Source organism: Fusarium falciforme, chromosome 11, assembly GCF_026873545.1.
Source record: "Fusarium falciforme chromosome 11, complete sequence".
NCBI classification, from domain to species: Eukaryota; Fungi; Ascomycota; class Sordariomycetes; order Hypocreales; family Nectriaceae; genus Fusarium; species Fusarium falciforme.
The window spans coordinates 1,684,485-1,700,391 of record NC_070554.1 but is presented as its reverse complement, the minus strand read 5'-3'; the positions used below and the strand labels follow the sequence as shown (position 1 = coordinate 1,700,391).

At 50.5% G+C, this 15,907-nt stretch overlaps 5 protein-coding genes and 1 pseudogene across 6 annotated transcripts, besides 1 other annotated feature; 2 read left to right on the top strand and 4 right to left on the bottom strand.

Annotated features, from left to right (window-relative positions):
• Window positions 1–3,649: 3,649 nt before the first annotated feature.
• NCS54_01348400 (Protein kinase domain-containing protein) lies at window positions 3,650–7,083 on the top strand (the record flags this gene model as incomplete). Its single annotated transcript, XM_053158674.1, has 3 exons — window positions 3,650–4,434; window positions 4,491–4,791; window positions 4,843–7,083. 3 exons carry the CDS (start codon window positions 3,650–3,652, stop codon window positions 7,081–7,083), a joined length of 3,327 nt encoding a protein of 1,108 aa, XP_053014649.1.
• Window positions 7,084–7,117: 34 nt separating this feature from the next.
• NCS54_01348300 lies at window positions 7,118–7,831 on the bottom strand (annotated as a pseudogene). Its single transcript has 3 exons — window positions 7,765–7,831; window positions 7,479–7,702; window positions 7,118–7,414 (listed from the first exon to the last, which is right to left on the bottom strand).
• Window positions 7,118–7,831: a sequence feature.
• Window positions 7,832–8,653: 822 nt separating this feature from the next.
• On the bottom strand, window positions 8,654–9,182 carry NCS54_01348200 (Hypothetical protein; the record flags this gene model as incomplete). The annotated part of the gene is made up of 3 exons (XM_053158673.1): window positions 9,033–9,182; window positions 8,907–8,981; window positions 8,654–8,848 (listed from the first exon to the last, which is right to left on the bottom strand). The coding sequence occupies exons 1-3, from the start codon at window positions 9,141–9,143 to the stop codon at window positions 8,654–8,656; spliced, it is 381 nt and encodes a 126-aa protein (XP_053014648.1). The 5' UTR covers window positions 9,144–9,182.
• Window positions 9,183–9,450: 268 nt separating this feature from the next.
• Window positions 9,451–11,790, top strand: NCS54_01348100 (Protein kinase domain-containing protein; the record flags this gene model as incomplete). Its single annotated transcript, XM_053158672.1, has 2 exons — window positions 9,451–10,111; window positions 10,169–11,790. 2 exons carry the CDS (start codon window positions 9,451–9,453, stop codon window positions 11,788–11,790), a joined length of 2,283 nt encoding a protein of 760 aa, XP_053014647.1.
• A 267-nt stretch (window positions 11,791–12,057) lies between these two features.
• NCS54_01348000 (Hypothetical protein) lies at window positions 12,058–13,353 on the bottom strand (the record flags this gene model as incomplete). The annotated part of the gene is made up of 3 exons (XM_053158671.1): window positions 12,058–12,770; window positions 12,815–12,887; window positions 12,946–13,353. 3 exons carry the CDS (start codon window positions 13,351–13,353, stop codon window positions 12,058–12,060), a joined length of 1,194 nt encoding a protein of 397 aa, XP_053014646.1.
• Window positions 13,354–13,805: 452 nt separating this feature from the next.
• On the bottom strand, window positions 13,806–15,617 carry NCS54_01347900 (Beta-lactamase domain-containing protein; the record flags this gene model as incomplete). The annotated part of the gene is made up of 4 exons (XM_053158670.1): window positions 13,806–14,586; window positions 14,644–14,905; window positions 14,958–14,996; window positions 15,047–15,617. 4 exons carry the CDS (start codon window positions 15,615–15,617, stop codon window positions 13,806–13,808), a joined length of 1,653 nt encoding a protein of 550 aa, XP_053014645.1.
• Window positions 15,618–15,907: the final 290 nt, after the last annotated feature.

The following is a 15,907-nucleotide window of genomic DNA, read 5'->3' as shown; positions in this document are numbered from 1 at the left end:
GCCCAATAAAAAAAGGGACAGGCCTTGTAGGTCCTGGCCAATTTCCAGGGTTACATCTTGCCTCTGAGCATGGAACTCGGGATGCAAACCTCCGAAGTACATAAAGGTGCATAGGACGATACATGGATGCGCCCCAATAAAAATGTCATGCGATTGAAGCCAAGGACCGGATCTCGCTGGAGTGTAGAACCAAGTGCGCAAATTGCATCTGTGGACGGAAAATGGCCTCGCCGTGAGGGGTAGAGAGGCTGGATTGTGCTGATCACTTACCTGCCCGTTGTCAATGACGTTGCCGGGGAACAAGCATTTATGCCAAGAATTATCCAGTCACCCGGGCATGGGGAAGCGGTGTGAATGGACCGGATAGAAGCTGTACTAAAGAGGAGAGTGGCTGGGTAACTAACTAGCTTGCCTGATTCGCTGAATAGATGCCTTTCTGGCCTTCAGATTCCTGCTTGCCTTTTAGCTTCGTCATTATATGCATCGCCTTCGCCGACGATCTGTCAAACTAATTGACTTTGCACTAAGCGTAATGTTTAGATTGCAGTGACCTATTGGAAGACATGCTGGTCTAAAACTGCGAGCTTCTACCAAGGCGCGACTGGGAATGGACCAGCCGCTGTAGTTCCTTTGGTCCTATGACAACAAGCCTTTCCATGAGCGATCACATCCACCCCTTGACCAGTTAAAGCCAGCTAGTGCTCGTGGAAGAAAATAAATGGCGGCCCTCTCGAGCAACAAGATCTTCACTATTCAAGTGTGGCTGTTCCGTCTGCAAGCCATAGATGTGCGATGGATAGGCCAGTTCACGCAGGAAATATAGCGCCTTCTTCTACCTACCCACAAAACAGATAAAAAAATAATTGACTGCCTGTTTCAGGACCAGTAATCGGCCCAGAATCAACAATCCGGTCTTCTCTCTCTTCACTGCCAAGCAAATGGACTTGTGCCCACTAACCTCCAAGGATTTGGGGTGAAACTATGGAACAAAAGGACAATCCACCCTGGCCAAGGGCAAAAAAGAAACGGATGATCGGAGATGAGGGACAAGGGATTTGAACCCTTAACCTTCAGGAGATCCCAGTGCACTGGAATCTGACTATGAGGGGAGTTAGTTGAGTGATTTATGAGATGGGATCCATATGATGCTTACCGCGCTACCGTTGCGCCAGCCCCCCTTCGATGACTAACTTGGCTTCGAGAGCCGTTAAGAATCCATCGTTCCGTCAATAGGCAAAAGATGCAAAAAAAGAAAGAGTTGTAAGGAGATGAGGGACAAGGGATTTGAACCCTTAACCTTCAGGAGATTCCGGTGTACTGGAATCTGACTAATGAGGGAATTAGTGACATGTTGGAGGAGATGGATCACTTGAAGTGACTTACCGCGCTACCGTTGCGCCAGCCCCCCTTGGGTTGGTTGCACTGGGCCTTCAGTTGTCGGTTCATGAGTCGTGGGAATTTTGGTTGCGGAGACTGTGTGGGTTCAGTTAACGGTGAAGTGGCATCATCACGAACGATATTCCTTGTCAAATTTTGGAACAGCCAGTTGTATCCTTCCCATGTGTTGCAATAATTCGTCGTGAATACTTATTTGGGTGGCCATTATGCTAGATACTAGGCTCCCTTTGAAACCGGAGATCCTTTATACTCCGTGAGAAATAATTATGTTGAAAACTCTGTGGAATTTGCTTCGCTCTAGGGTAGGTACCTAGGCAGAAAAAGTGTTCCCGAAGTCTCCCATTTTCTTCTCCACTATCTTGTCAACTCATTCACGCGTTCAGTGTCACCACCCACAAGATCTCTTCACGCGTACTTCCTCCCCTGTAGAACCCTCCCTGCTCTCCCTTGCTCATTCTTCTCAGCTGACAACTGCGAAACAATTCTAGCGCCTATTGTGCTACCATGGAGTCTCAGTTCCATCTCTTCTACGCTGAAATTCAACTGCACCCGCGTATTCAGCAGCCCTGCACCAGACAGAATACCCAGACTCCTGGCATCAACGCTCGCAAGGATTGACGTAAGACCAAAGTTGCTAGTGACGGGCGTGGAGTGCATATAGACATTGACGAGCCACATTGCCGTGCTCAGAAGTGGTAGAGTGGCAAACACCATGTATAAGCCAAGTTTCGCTCGCACGGCGTCTCGTTTAATCCTGGTAATCTCATGGGAAGTGTTGTATGAAACCTCACTTACGAACTGTATGTTCGGGGTGTGAATATAGCCCCCCCGAAGCATGTGTTTCCACCGATTTTGATGAATAGCTGCAACTGCCATGGCAGACAACGGAATCGTCCAGGGATCATTTGTCTTGTTTGGCCACACCTCAAAAATGCCGAATGGCACGGAATCCACAAAGGCCTTCATTTGAAAGTTGGGGTTCGAAGGTAGCATAGACGTCTTGATTATCCGAGCCTGATTGATCTTGCAGTTTGCGGAGAGAAGATGGACCTCGCCAGGAACAATTTCCCATGTTGCCTAGCATGGAACGCGGGAGACGTCGAAGATCATCGCGAATATGGACTTGCGAAAGGCTGTGACTTCTGGCTCAGCCCCGTCTAAGTAATCCTCAATCCAAAGTTCCGACTCACGCTCCGGGTCGGTATTCCAATAACATCCGATGGCGGCCCAGACTGTTGGATCGAGGCCAGAAGCAAATACCATACGCCATTTTCGATGTGATGTCATCGTTGTGGTTCTGCTCATGTAGGTCTTCCAGAAATCATCGCTACGGAGTAATTCTGGAGTAGATGAATTGTACCTGGCAAGCGTGCCGCGTATCTTGGCTGACAGGATCATGGTTTCGCTGACCCTCAACTTGCTCTGCACCTTTCCAAGATGGTTGAGTTGGGCATATCGAGTAGGACAACATCTTCCTTTCCGAGAACAACTTCAGCGTGGTTGTGGGTACGTGGCAGTGCATGTTTTGTAACCGTAATTTTCAGAGCCTGCTTCAGGTTCAAAGAGCCGCGTTTCTCGTCAGCCCAGCTCTGCCAAGGGCTGAATTGTTTGTGGCTGAATTTGAAAACGAGGCCCCCAAAGACGCGTCCTTCCAGCCTGATATCCTGCAGTACCCCTCTTTGCACGCCGACCGTACACCAACATCACCGTCACCAACACCACCAATAACACACGGAACGACAGGCGCTTTAATATTGAAGTTGCTGAAAGGTAACAATGGCGGAAGAATCTGACTCCAATATTTGGGACTCACGTTTCGATGATGGCACCGTCACGACGCCCGTCGCGGCAGCCGGCTCTGTATCCAGAACTAGCACTGAAGCGGGCGACCTCTTGCGGGATGTCATGATGATCGTCAGGAACGGACTCCCCCATGTTGCTCATGAGTTCTTGCGTTTCGACAGCTATCTGGGCTAGGGAACCAGCTTCGAAGTCAGTAAAGAGATCTACAGCAACCCGATCGGAGAGCAGCCTCACTTCGTCGCCGTTAAACGCCTCGTCATGAGACGTGAGACGGATGCTCAAGAAGAGTCTGCCAGGGAACTGAGAGCAGAGTCTAGGCGACTCGTCAACGTCAAGCGAGAAGTGCGCGTGCTTACCCATCCCAAGCTCCGATCCCATCCTTGCCTTGTGTCGGCTATCGCTTGGGGGTGGACCCCACACGGGTGGCAGCAAGAGGCCCTACTTGGTGATGAGCTACTCCATGAATGGTACTCTGAGCCACTTTGCCCAGAACAGGAGCCTTAACCTCATTGAGAGACGATTTCTTGCTCTTGATGTAGCCATGGGCATCCGCGCACTCCACGACTGCAACATTGTCCACGGAGGCGTCAAGCCAGACAATGTCCTCGTCTATGACTACAGTACGAGGATTGAAGAGCATGAGCGACACTACCAGGCAAAGCTTGCCGACTTTGGGTCTGCCTTCTTTCAAGAGGACCCGAGTCACGAACAAGCCGTTTATCTTGGTACCCCAAAGTACAACGCTCCTGAGATCCGCGGTCTGCAGAGAGACCAGGACGAGGACAAGCATGATGGTTTAATTCCCCTGTTCAAACGATTCCAGGCTGCAGATTGCTACTCTTTTGGTCTTCTGCTCTGGGAGACTATCAACCGCGGCAAATCCTTCACAGATACAGAGAATCCTCTCGAAGAACTTGAAACTATGTTTTGGGACAAAGAAAACGCCATCTTGGAGAAGGCGACGACTTTCTTCAACGGCTGGAAAACCACCTTTGAGGTGCTTGATAAGGAGGAATCTGAGTCGAGGATTGGAGTGTTCCCCTCGAATCCAACCCGCTTGGAGATGCAGGGGTTGTTAAATGAGCGCCGTGTTCATCTTGATCCCATTGACGCACCGCCAGATGAGGAATCACTCGAAGTCTTGAAGAACACGGTGTCGCTATGCCTACAGGATAGCATATGGAACCGAGGAAACATGCATCAGATCGTCGAGGCTCTCGCTAAGGGAGTAAGGTAACGTCTCAATACCTCGCTATCGAGACACAGGTGCTAACCTGATTTGACAACAGCGACCTCCTTCCTCCAGGAGGAAGCACAACCCTGAAGGTTCTGCCTCGACCTCGACAAGTCAACGGTTCTAGTCCATTTCTCGAACCCGGATACGAGAAAATCAGGAGCATAACCCCTGATGAGAGTCCATACGCTCGGCTCCTTCGCCTAGAAAAAACGTATGAAAATCTCCGGGTGGTGCCGATGGACGCTCCAGCCAACCCTTCCCTGCAAGTTGCCAGGTTACCGCCAGTCAAGCGTGTAGGAACGTTGGTTTTGACGCCTCAGACCCATTGCTATGGACCAGAAGACATGTTTCGTGTGAGTATATCATATCAGGCATAGAACAAGCGGGCATTGACGTTGGCTCAGGCCTCTCTTAACAGGCAGCCACCTTGGGAAAACCAGTGCGCAGCATTTGAGTTTCTCCAGCACGCGATCGAGGCTGAGAAAGACGAAGAAAGAAGAGCTCAGGCTTACTTGCAGTTGGCCATCATGTACCTGATTGGATACGGAGTTGCCGACGACAGTTTGAAAGCACTTCAACACCTTGAACTCGCGAGTGAGCACAATGAGGTCGCCAGAGCGATCCTCGGGAGAGTCCAAAGGGCTTTGGAGCCTGACGAGGATCAAGAGTATGAGGGGGACGAGGGGCCAGCCCATATCACCTACAGGAACCCAGATATGTTCCTCGATGGCGCCATTGAGCGGAGTGGGAAAGCAGATGAGCAGTTCCTGACACTCGGCCCCATAAAGATTCAGTCCTTTGAGATCTTCTCCAGATTGGTCAAAAAGGGGAAGAAGTATGAGCCTCCTGAGCTATCCGATGCATTCACAGACGCTTGCAGGGATGGCCACTTGGACGCTGCAATGCTGCTCGCCCAACACTGTACCGACATTTATACAATCGACACTGAGAAGCCCAACCCGTTCCATTGGTTGATCATGTTTAGCCAAGAGGAGGCTATCAAGGTGCTTGAAACAGTTGCATCCTCCCAGACGAAAGAGACGGAGAAGAAATTTCACCTCAAAGTCATATGCTCCTTGCTGAATGCTGAGCACGACATGACCGTACTCCTTCCCCACCGCTGTCTCGAGCTTCGAGGCACACCTCTTCACTGGGTAATCATGGCAGGCTACGAGGACCTTGTGAAGGCCTTTCTCCGTCTTGGAGCTGATGTCAACAAGAGAACAAACTCACGAACAACCCAACATCAGGATGGCTACCGAGAACATCATCCCAGTTTCAGTCCACTCGATATTGCAGCAGCCTGCCACCTCCCGCAGATTGTTAAACTGCTTCTCGACCAGGGAAGTGAGATTTATGGAGGAGACTTCCACTGGTCGTTTTCGCCATTTCATATGCTCGGGTATCGTACGTTTCTCTTTGCGAGGTACATGAGTCACGGCAGGCATTACCGGGCTGCTCTACGGGAGACAATCAAAGCACTCCGTGGTGCGGGAGTGGATATTAATGGTCTCGATTCCGAGGGCGAGACACCGCTCTTAGTTGCGGTGAAGAACATGGACCTCGAGCCATACATTCTTGAGGAGTTGCTTTCATCCGGAGCTACGACTGGAAATATGGGCGACGGGAAAGAAGGAAATATTGTCACTTCGGCCATCATGTGCTGTGGACACCGGCGTTTCTCGGCCTGGAAGATACCCCTCCTTCTACCGCTGGTTCGAGACATCAACTCTTTCAGGCCAGGCCCGAGGAGTCTGAATGCGCTGCATTACTGTGCCTTTTTTGATGCAGCCCGGGCTGCCGAGGAGTTGCTCCGCTGGCCACAAACCGATATTGGCGCATTGAATGCCTCTGGTGATATGACGGCCATGTCTCTAGCGGCACAGAGAGGCTCTCTGGATGTGCTAGCCCTGCTGATTAAGAATGGTGCCGACGTTGAGAAAGGGTATGCAATGGCTAGTGCCATCTGCTTTGGAAATATTGAAGCAGTCAAGATACTCCTTGACGCTGGGGCTGGCATTTACTTCACCTTGAACACTGGTACTGAGATGACTATCCTGAAGTATGCGGTCTGCAGGGGTTCCGAAAGACCATCCTATGTCAGGAAATGTCTAGCGCTATGCCCCCAGCTCCACGAGAAAGGCATCCTAGATGACCAAGACGATAGTGGTTGGACCGCCCTGCATAAAGCCACATACTTTGGTGACGTTGAAGGTGTCAAGGCCCTTCTCAGTGCTGGTGCGGATCCGACAAAGATCTCCGCTGTCGACGAGACACCCCTTGACCTGGCAACCCTGACACTCCAGGAATTCACGGATCCTGAGTCACGAGAGTGTATACGACAAAACTATCTGCGCATCCGAAGAGACATTGAAGTGTTGGATGCAGCAGCGTATGACTTCTATGACAGGGTCAAACGGATCGAGATGGGCATGGTGGACCGCCTTGACGAAGTCGTCGAACTGCTCCGAGAGGCAGAACTTGAACAGCAAGCCGGAGGATCCGTTTCACGACCGAAGAGAAAGATTGTTAGGAAACCCAGGCTTGGACCATTTGTAGACCCAGAGATGCTGAATCTGTCACGAGATGAGTTCCTAGATTTGCTCTATGCCGATACGAAAACCCCGAGTAGTTTCAAGAGGTAGATGCTTTGTCTAGACGCTAATTTCACATGGGCTACTACTCATTTGGCAAGCTTCCTACAAAGACCACCATGACCGCGCAGTATGCTGCCGTTGCAGAAAAGATCTCGTAGTTGCGGGAAGATGTTAACCAGCAGAGAGCAGAAGAAAAGATCCCAGTAAAGGCAGCAATAACCCAAAGCCTCGTCGGGACGGCTTTGACGGCATACAATATTCCAATAGGAGCCACGAGGGTGGCCACGGCGAAAATGGTGGTTAACGCTCGCGAGACAGCTACAACTTTAGACTGCTTGATGAACTGGATCTGAGGATCCTCTGATTTTGGGTTGGAATCCTAGTCATGTTGTTAGCCAAACCTAGTATGAGACAGCAGAGGAACATCCTAAAACTTCACTAACCTTGCATAGCCTGGACATGCTGGCGTATCTCCCAAGAAACGTTTCCAGACCTCCTTTCTCTACAGAGTGCTTCGCCCGTCTGAGATCAGTCCAGTCGTTCAGGAAAGTTGACTCCGCAAAGGCCACTGGCTTCTTCCCGTCCATCCAGTTCGCAGCACTCTGGATCTCAGACTCTTCCGGCTCGGGGCGCTCGAGATGAGTGTAGAATGCGGCGAGTAAATCATCTATACAGCCTTAGCCAATTGAGCTCAGAGGATAAGCCGTTCGTTGAGCTCGACTTGCTTACCATACTCCTTAAGCTTCTCTTCTATTTTCCCCAAGAGTTCCTGCCGGTCTTTGTTCGCTTCGCGACGTCTATTCGTCGTAAGAAGATATGGGTTCGTTTGACTTTGTGATAGATCCAGTTGATCCAACTTCTGTCAAGTTCTATCAGGTCGTCTTGTTTATGAAGCAGAACACGGGTGTGTAAGCGTGTGAAGCACCGGAATATTGTGAAATCTGGGTCGCTGCTGAGGAATGCTGATAACGAAGGATAGCCACGGGGAAATGATTCAACTAAGTGATAGATTAGAATGTGAAATACGTTAGGATTGGTCTTTTTGGACTGCGTGGAACACATACTTTGTGGCGGATTTGTCGTAAAAGATGGACTGGGAATATCGTGCTGTGATTGATATCTGGTAATTGCTATCTGAAAGTCAGACCTGTCAAGCCCAATTCAACCACTTACCGAGGAGGGAGCGGGTTAGAATTTATGGTGTGTTTCTTACTTCTTTGTCTGCTAACAAATTGCTGCTGCTGTATCTGAGAAGCCGTCGCGCCAGTCGAGGCTCCTGATGCTGTCGAGGCTCTTGATGACGTCGTTGCCGTCATGTCGTTTGGTCTCAAGGTGAATTGGCGATTTTAAGAGTTTGCCAAGAAGAGAATCAGAAGCTTTGATATTCTTCTATGAGCACAGAGATGTAATTTCCATCGCCAAACTAGTTACCAAGTCGCCGAGTCTTTAAACAATAGCTCAGCCATCGTTAGGTACGCCTGATCTTGGTGAAATGTGCAGATTTCAAGGCCCCCTCACTCATGCACTGGATCCTATTGGCGCCGCAGGCCCAGCGGCCTCCATAACACAGGCCGCAGAAGCCTGGCTGCGCCCCCCTGTATCCCCGGCCTACAGCAAATCAAGAGCTTGGCACCCGAAGACTGGTCTCGGGTACCGCCACTGGATGCCTCTGGCCATTATCCAATCGCTGGAGCTGGTACGTGGCACTCTCAAAGTCGTTGGAGACAATCACGTACGGCCCTGCGGGCTGTTGGCGTCCAGCGATCTGGAGATAGACGGTCTCGCCGACTTGGTAGAGTGGCTCACGGGGCCACTACAGGGGGTTCAGCTGGGGTCAGTCGCATGTCTCTAACCGTTATTGCCTCACTTACGTCGGCTTTGGTCCCGTATTGATCAACGCGAGAGCGATAGCGTCCTTTCGCGTTCTCCGAGAAGCCTGTCTGAGGCTGAGTGCGTGTCAGCTAAGAAGGAACTGTAGGAAGTAGAGTGTCATTTGCCTCTTCGTCTCCTGAGGAATCCTCAGGCCTTGTTCGGCGACGTGGGTTATCAGGCTCCGACATGGTCACGAATCTTGGACTTTGCAAAGCACTGGGAAAAGGCGACAGCATTGAACATAGGACTTTGGACGAATTACCGCAGGCTATATACTTGCGGGGTCGCAGTCCGCCATGCTCTGGTCGGGCAATCTCGCCGGCTGGCGATAACTCTCCCTGTTGGTGGCTGCTGAGAGAAGAGGAAACAACAATTCAGCCGCCCCCGCGTGATAGGTAGGCCTTGTTCCAGCGTGCGTTACACAGCATAGCAAATATGTTTATCCGGATACTCAGCTCGTGTGCCTCCTTTGCGTGATTTTGGTTACTTGCCAGACTCTTTTCTATTTGTGCGTGCTAAAGTTGTTCCACGAAAGCCAGTCAAATGAGCGATGCCGATCTTGTTCAGTCTTTCAAGAGCGGCATTGAGCCGGGGCTGCGCGACCCATACACACAAGTCAACGTCCTACTTATCCACTGGGAGAAAAATGACCTGAATCGTGTGGAAAAGGAAGTCCAAGAGCTCCGAGCAGTGTTTGAAGAGACCTACAACTATAACAGTGTCGTCTTTCGCATTCCCACGGACAAGTCGTGCCGCAAACGCCTCAACCAGGAAATTATCGGATTCGTCGAGGACCAGTCTCAGCGACACAGTTTGATCATCATTTACTACGCGGGTCACTGCGGTCCTGGCAAGCACGGCCAAGCTGAGTGGACGGCCTTTGAAGACAAGAACGAACCCGCGCTGTCTTGGAATGAAGGGCAGCAGTTACTCTTCTCAGCCCCAGGCGACGTACTGCTCATTCTGGACTGTTGTCACGCGTCACTCATAGCTGTGGGATCTAAAGATGAGGGTAGTCGATTCGAGCTGATCGCGGCTTCGGCCACGGCCAAGGACCGTCAGAATGCCGAAACTACCATGACACCTGTCCCAGGGCCGCACTCCTTCACAAGAATACTTACTAGGCTTCTAAAAAAGCATGCTTCTGAAGGTATCTCGTCCGAGAATCTGTGTTCAGAAATAAGGGAGGATGGAAAGATCACAGGTATGTATCCATAACTAATATGCAAGAACCATAGGGGCTGACCCTTGAGACTGCTAGTGACGCCTGTCTTTCACAATTTTGCCCGGGAATCCCCAACAAATATTCGACTACAGCCCGTCAACCGGGAACAAAGGTCCATGCAAAAACCTTCCGGCTACCTCCTATTCAGGGCATGTCTCTCAGGCGATGTGACGGGCACCCAGATCGCCGAGTGGTTGAAGAGTGCGGCCCCAAGCAACGTCACGGCTGTCAGCATCGAGGCTGTCGTTAGTCGAGCCCGTCGCATACAAGAAGCGTTCCCCAAGGGATCAGCCTTTGAGAAACTGTCCGAGGCAGCCAGGGATGAGATACTATGGAGTATGCGAGGACTGAACACCACCATGGCTGAGGCTGCAGATAGGGCCAGCAATCCTACTCCGATTCCGACTAGCGAGAAAGCAGAGGCAGTTCAACAGTCATGGGACCGTCTCAAGGAGAACATGTCCAGAGTCGACACTGCCATTGAGACCCCTTTCCTTCTTGAGGATAATGCAAGCAGAGGCTCAAAGTTGCCTCAAGATTTGACCAAGGACGACGAGTTTCCCTCGATTTTGGAAGCTGCTGACGCGGACGCTGCGCTTCTGCTTCGCGAGGCGATTCGCAACGAAGATCCATGCCTCCACACCATCGAGATAAGCCGCGAAGAAATCGTCTTCAAAACATCGAAACACCGAGGAGGTCCCAGCGGCAAGTTAAACCAGAACCGCTTCAAGTATGGCACGGTATCCGGCCAGCCCGGCGTCATGGAGACGTACATGTACAAAGAGGCAAGCGACCACAGCGGTGAACCTCAACCACAGACACTACGCCAAGCACAGCGAATAACTGGACTACTGTGCCATCCCAAGCGAAAAGGGTTTCACATCCTTCCCTGCGCCGGATTCTTCAGGAACCGCCGTGCAAAGGAGCTTGGTCTTGCGTTCAATCTCCCGCCGACGTTTGACTCTGGTGACGGTGGCGGTGTTGTGACACTTATCGAGATGTACAAGATGCACAAGATCGTTCCTCTTGGTCATCGTGTACATCTTGCCTGGGCGTTAACTACTGCCATTGAGCATTTCCATCGCGTGGGATGGGTGCATAAGGGCATCCGGAGCAACAACATTGCCTTTATTGCCACTTCAAATATTCCGTCAGTTCAGGAATCATCAGATGAGGACGAAGAAGACGTAAATTCCCCTCGCCTTGGGAACTTTAATCTCAGTAACCCACTACTCTTTGGTTTCGAATATTCTCGAGCTGGAGATGAAGCCACTTATCTTGAAGAGGATCACTCGCAAGCTAACAACCTCTACCGCATCCCGGAGCGATGGGGCAAGCCAACAGCACGGTTCGAAAAGAGTCACGATGTGTACTCGCTGGGTGTGGTCTTGTTCGAAATTGCACTCTGGAAGGATGTTGGTTCAGCCCTGAAGTCATACCTGGACAAAGGGCGAGTGATTGCCTCAGAGGTGGCTCAACTCTTGATGGACAAGTGTGTTAAAATGTTGCCGCATCAGGTAGGTGCAGTATTTGCGCGCTGCATCTTGACTTGTTTGGACTTTGGGAGTAAAACGAAAGGTTTGAACGAGTACGAAGCACAGAGATATTTCCAGAAGAATGTCGTTGAGCCAATGAGGGGGGCCGTGGGAAGGATCTAAAGTACATCTAGAGGTTCAGTTACTCAATACCAAGACTTTTACATAAAAAAAAAGATCCTATGCTCTTCTTTTCTTTCTAGTCCGCTTTAGCAGTGCCTTCTAGTAAGCACGCACATTGTGCGGAGTAAACACATCCAAGTATTTCCTCAAGCCCTTCAAGACATTCTCATGATAAATATTCAATCTAACAGCTGAAGAGGCCGTAGTGGCACAAATTATCCTCCTAGAAAAAGCACATAGATACCTCCTTCACGTTCAAATCCCCCGTCACCCTCTGATAGTCATCCATTCACCTGTAGTTGGGTCATAGTGAAGATCATACAACGCCTCATGGTCCTCGCCGTCTTGAACCTGATAGTCCACTATCAAATTCGGCTCATTGTAATGACCCATGAACTCAAGCTCAAACTTGAGGTTTGTGCCAGGGCTCAAAGCAGTCCGGAAATTGAACATAAATGGTTCAGATCGAAGAACCCGTCTGTTGTACTCGAGTTTGACAGATTGGAGATAAGACACAGGTGTACCGTCAACATCAATTCCGCTGAGCGTCAGCGACTGACGACCGCTGCCGTCCGTCTCGGCCGTGACGACCAATCGTCTTTTAAGAATAAAGGTGGGAATCGGGAGTCCCAGGCCCTGCATCACTCGTGTCATCAGGTTATCCGCCTCGGAGTAGACGCGCATCTCCGAGATGCGATCAAACGGCGTATTTTGGAGGTTGCAGATGACGAGCTTAGCATTACGTCTCATCCCACAGATTTGCGGTATCCCACTAGCTGGAGTGACTGTTAGAGATGAACCGAGAACAAGGCACAAGTCGGCCTTTTCAGCATGGTCAGTCGCGAGTTGGAAGGCCTCAGCAGGTAAGTCCTCGCCAAAGTTGATGATGCTGTCGTGGAGAAGTCCTCCGCAACGGGTACATGTGCGTCCGGTTCGGTGATCGCGGACAGTCTTTTCGTAGGTTGCGACTGCTCGAAAGTCTGAGGGTGTTAGCATGAGAATAGCGCCAACGGACTATGCATACCGCGGATATATTCCTTGCCACAATCTCTACAACATTCCCGATTGCTATTCCCGTGAAGCTCTGAGATCATGTCCTGGCAGTTGGCAGGAACGTGAGTACATGGCGTCATTCTTGATCATGAGCATGCTTACCGGCCTAATACCACTTCTGCGATGTAGTCCATCACAGTTCTGACTGACGAGATACTTCATGATGCCTCGATTTTGCAGTTCCAGCAACGCCATGTGGCTGGGTGTCGGGATCGCCTGCAGAGTGCTCACAGCCCTAGTGGTGCGCACTCTCCCCTGGGCTCTGAGTGTCCAAGCGCCTTCAGGGCCACGAAAGTCGGGAATGCCTGTGTTTTGGACGCTATTTAAGCTATTGTTATGTGGTACTTGACGGAGCAGCTCACCTGCAGATGTTGACACTCCTGCGCCCGTAAAGACGATAAAGTGTTTGCTGTTCTTGATGAGCTCGACTAGTTTTGATGCTTGCTGGTCGATCACTTTAGGAGGATCTCGGCGCTCGGGAAGTGGGACTTTTGGTGCGGTTGAGGCCATATTGACTGTTTCTTCAATGTTACTGATCCTGATATTGTGATGGTGAAGGGTATGAACGTGAAGCGCACCCTCGAGGGGTCACGTTTTATATCCTGGACGTTGATTTTAGCTCGTCCTTTTAGGCAGCAACCCCGCTATAAGACTGCCTAGGAAGATGAAATCCGGTCGACTCCGGGAAGATGGCCAAGATGATTGGATCAGAGCCTTGGTCGTATGATTTATGTTCTGGGAGTTCATCCGCGAGAATCCTACTCTATTTCAGGCCTCGGTGACTACGAGTCTATCTAATGAAGCAAGGCAAAATGCCGACATGTGTGTCTAGCCTCTGACCACCCCATGATCTATAAATGCATAGATGATCCGTCCAATCGAAAGCAGTGATTGATGAAGTCAATCTTGGAGAAATGAAAAGCTTATCAAACTCACAAAAGCATACCGCCCAGATGCGCTAACTATGACGCCCTCTCAAACTTCACCTCGGCCTCTGGAAGCTCAAAGCCAACAACGCTCCCATCCTTATCCAGAAGAAAGACAAGAGTCTCCTCAACTCCGGTGACGGCGCCGACCTCCTGCCAGGTAATGCAAGTTGGTGTGCCCATGTCAATAGGAGCACTCCTGTCCTGGAAGACGGCAACAAACTGATGCTTGGACTTGTCCTGCACGTTGGTAGGGTAGATTCTGAAATCCAAGTCGGCGACCTTGATTCTAAGCTTCTTGGCTGTCTCCGCCTTGACATCCACCTTGCCGATGGTGAGATTCTGGATCTCTAGGCCTGGGCTATTATCGGTGATGTTGAGAATAGCCGCATCCTCGTTCGCAGCCTTGTATGTGCCGGCATAGCGCTGTGCCAATTCCTTGGCTGCAAAGGCTTGCATGTAGCCAAGCGACTCGCTGACAATGTCGGCATACACATTGAGATCAAGCTTGCGGTCTTCGACAGTGCTATCATGCGCAAGAATAGCGAAACCGGCGTTAAAGCCAGGCGTGAGACCAAAGTAGCTAGCATACTGTCCGATTGTGCCGCTCTTGGTTAAGACATCCAGAACGGGCGAGATGGCGGTGGATCCAGCACGGTAGACCTCCCAAGGACGACCAACTCCGTTGCGCAGGTTGGATGTGTCCATGTTGGGGTGGAGCCATCGTCGAGTAATAGCAGGCGACAGAAGAGTGGAAGACAGTATGGAATGACCGGCTCGAGCAAGGTCCTCGATTGAGCTGACGAGGGACAAGGCACTAGAGCACACCAGTCAGGAAAAGTCTTCAAGATCAAAACACAGGCACTTTGCTTACCCAGGTTCGCCGATTTGCGAAAGGTTCAGTCCGTCAATGGCAAACACGTCCGTGTCGTCAGGGCACAGCAGACCGCTGGACTTCATATTCAAAGGGTGCAGCAGAGCATCGTCGAGAACAGAACCCCAAGAATTCTTTCTCTTTCTGTATCGGTCTTGGCTCTCCATGGCAAAGGCGAGCAGCTGGAAGGTAGCGTATGACACAATCGGAGTTGTGTCGGGGAGGAAAACGGGAGGCTTGTTTGCGAAATCGCGGACAAAGGCTACAACCATCAGCACTTAATCTTGTCATCTCAGATTTCTATCAATACTTACATGCATAACCGCAAGGCTCGCCAATGGCACACGCTTGAGCTGGTTATGTTGTTAGTGCATGTCTGAGGGAATCGATCATTACAACTCACATTGGCGACTGAGTCCAGACATTTGACCAGCCAAAGATCCAATCGTGACATCTTTCCAAGGCACCGTCAGCGATCCCTTGACCATCGCCAACTCTGGCAGGTACTTGGTGATGGGAGTCTCCCAATTGTCGCCATTCTTAACCAGCCACGCGTACACAGTAAACACCATAGACAAATCGCCAACCGGGAATTTTGTTGTCGAGGTTAGGTTGCCTTTTGTAGTGGCTTGATCTTCGGGGGAGGTATAGTGGTACTCGAAAAAGACCGGATCATCGCGAAGCGATTCAGCACCCCCAAAGAGGACCACAGAGAAGGACGTGGTGTTTGCTGAGATAGGACCATAGTCCTCGCTTCCGCCATTCTTGATTAGGTCATCAAAAACTCCAGCGAACTTTGATTGAAGTTGAGAAAAAGTCTTGGACGACTTGTCGATGGTCGGAGGAGGGTAGTATGCTCCTACGAGAGGGCAGGCCGAAAAGGGAATGTCGTCGTCATTTTGCTGGGCAGAGACTGTAGTGGTGAATCCGCCCAAGACCGATGCGGCAGCCGCCAAAGGAATAAATGAACGCATTTTATATGAGATTGAAGGTGATCAAAGAAAAAAGAGAAAGGTAGATGAAGATGAGATGGCGAGAATGGAGATACTGAGCCATTGCTGGCTTGATGGTGTCTTATTATACATGTCGAGCAGACTAGAGCTCTGGCATCCACGGAGAATATTTCGACGCTTGGATAAGGCTTAGAAGCCGAAATTAGAAGATTGACGATCAATCCTTCAATAAACCAAGGATCACACGGCATTTGCTGTATAAAACGTTGATTTGTGTGCCAACCTCTTAGTCCGTACGTTAATCCGTATCT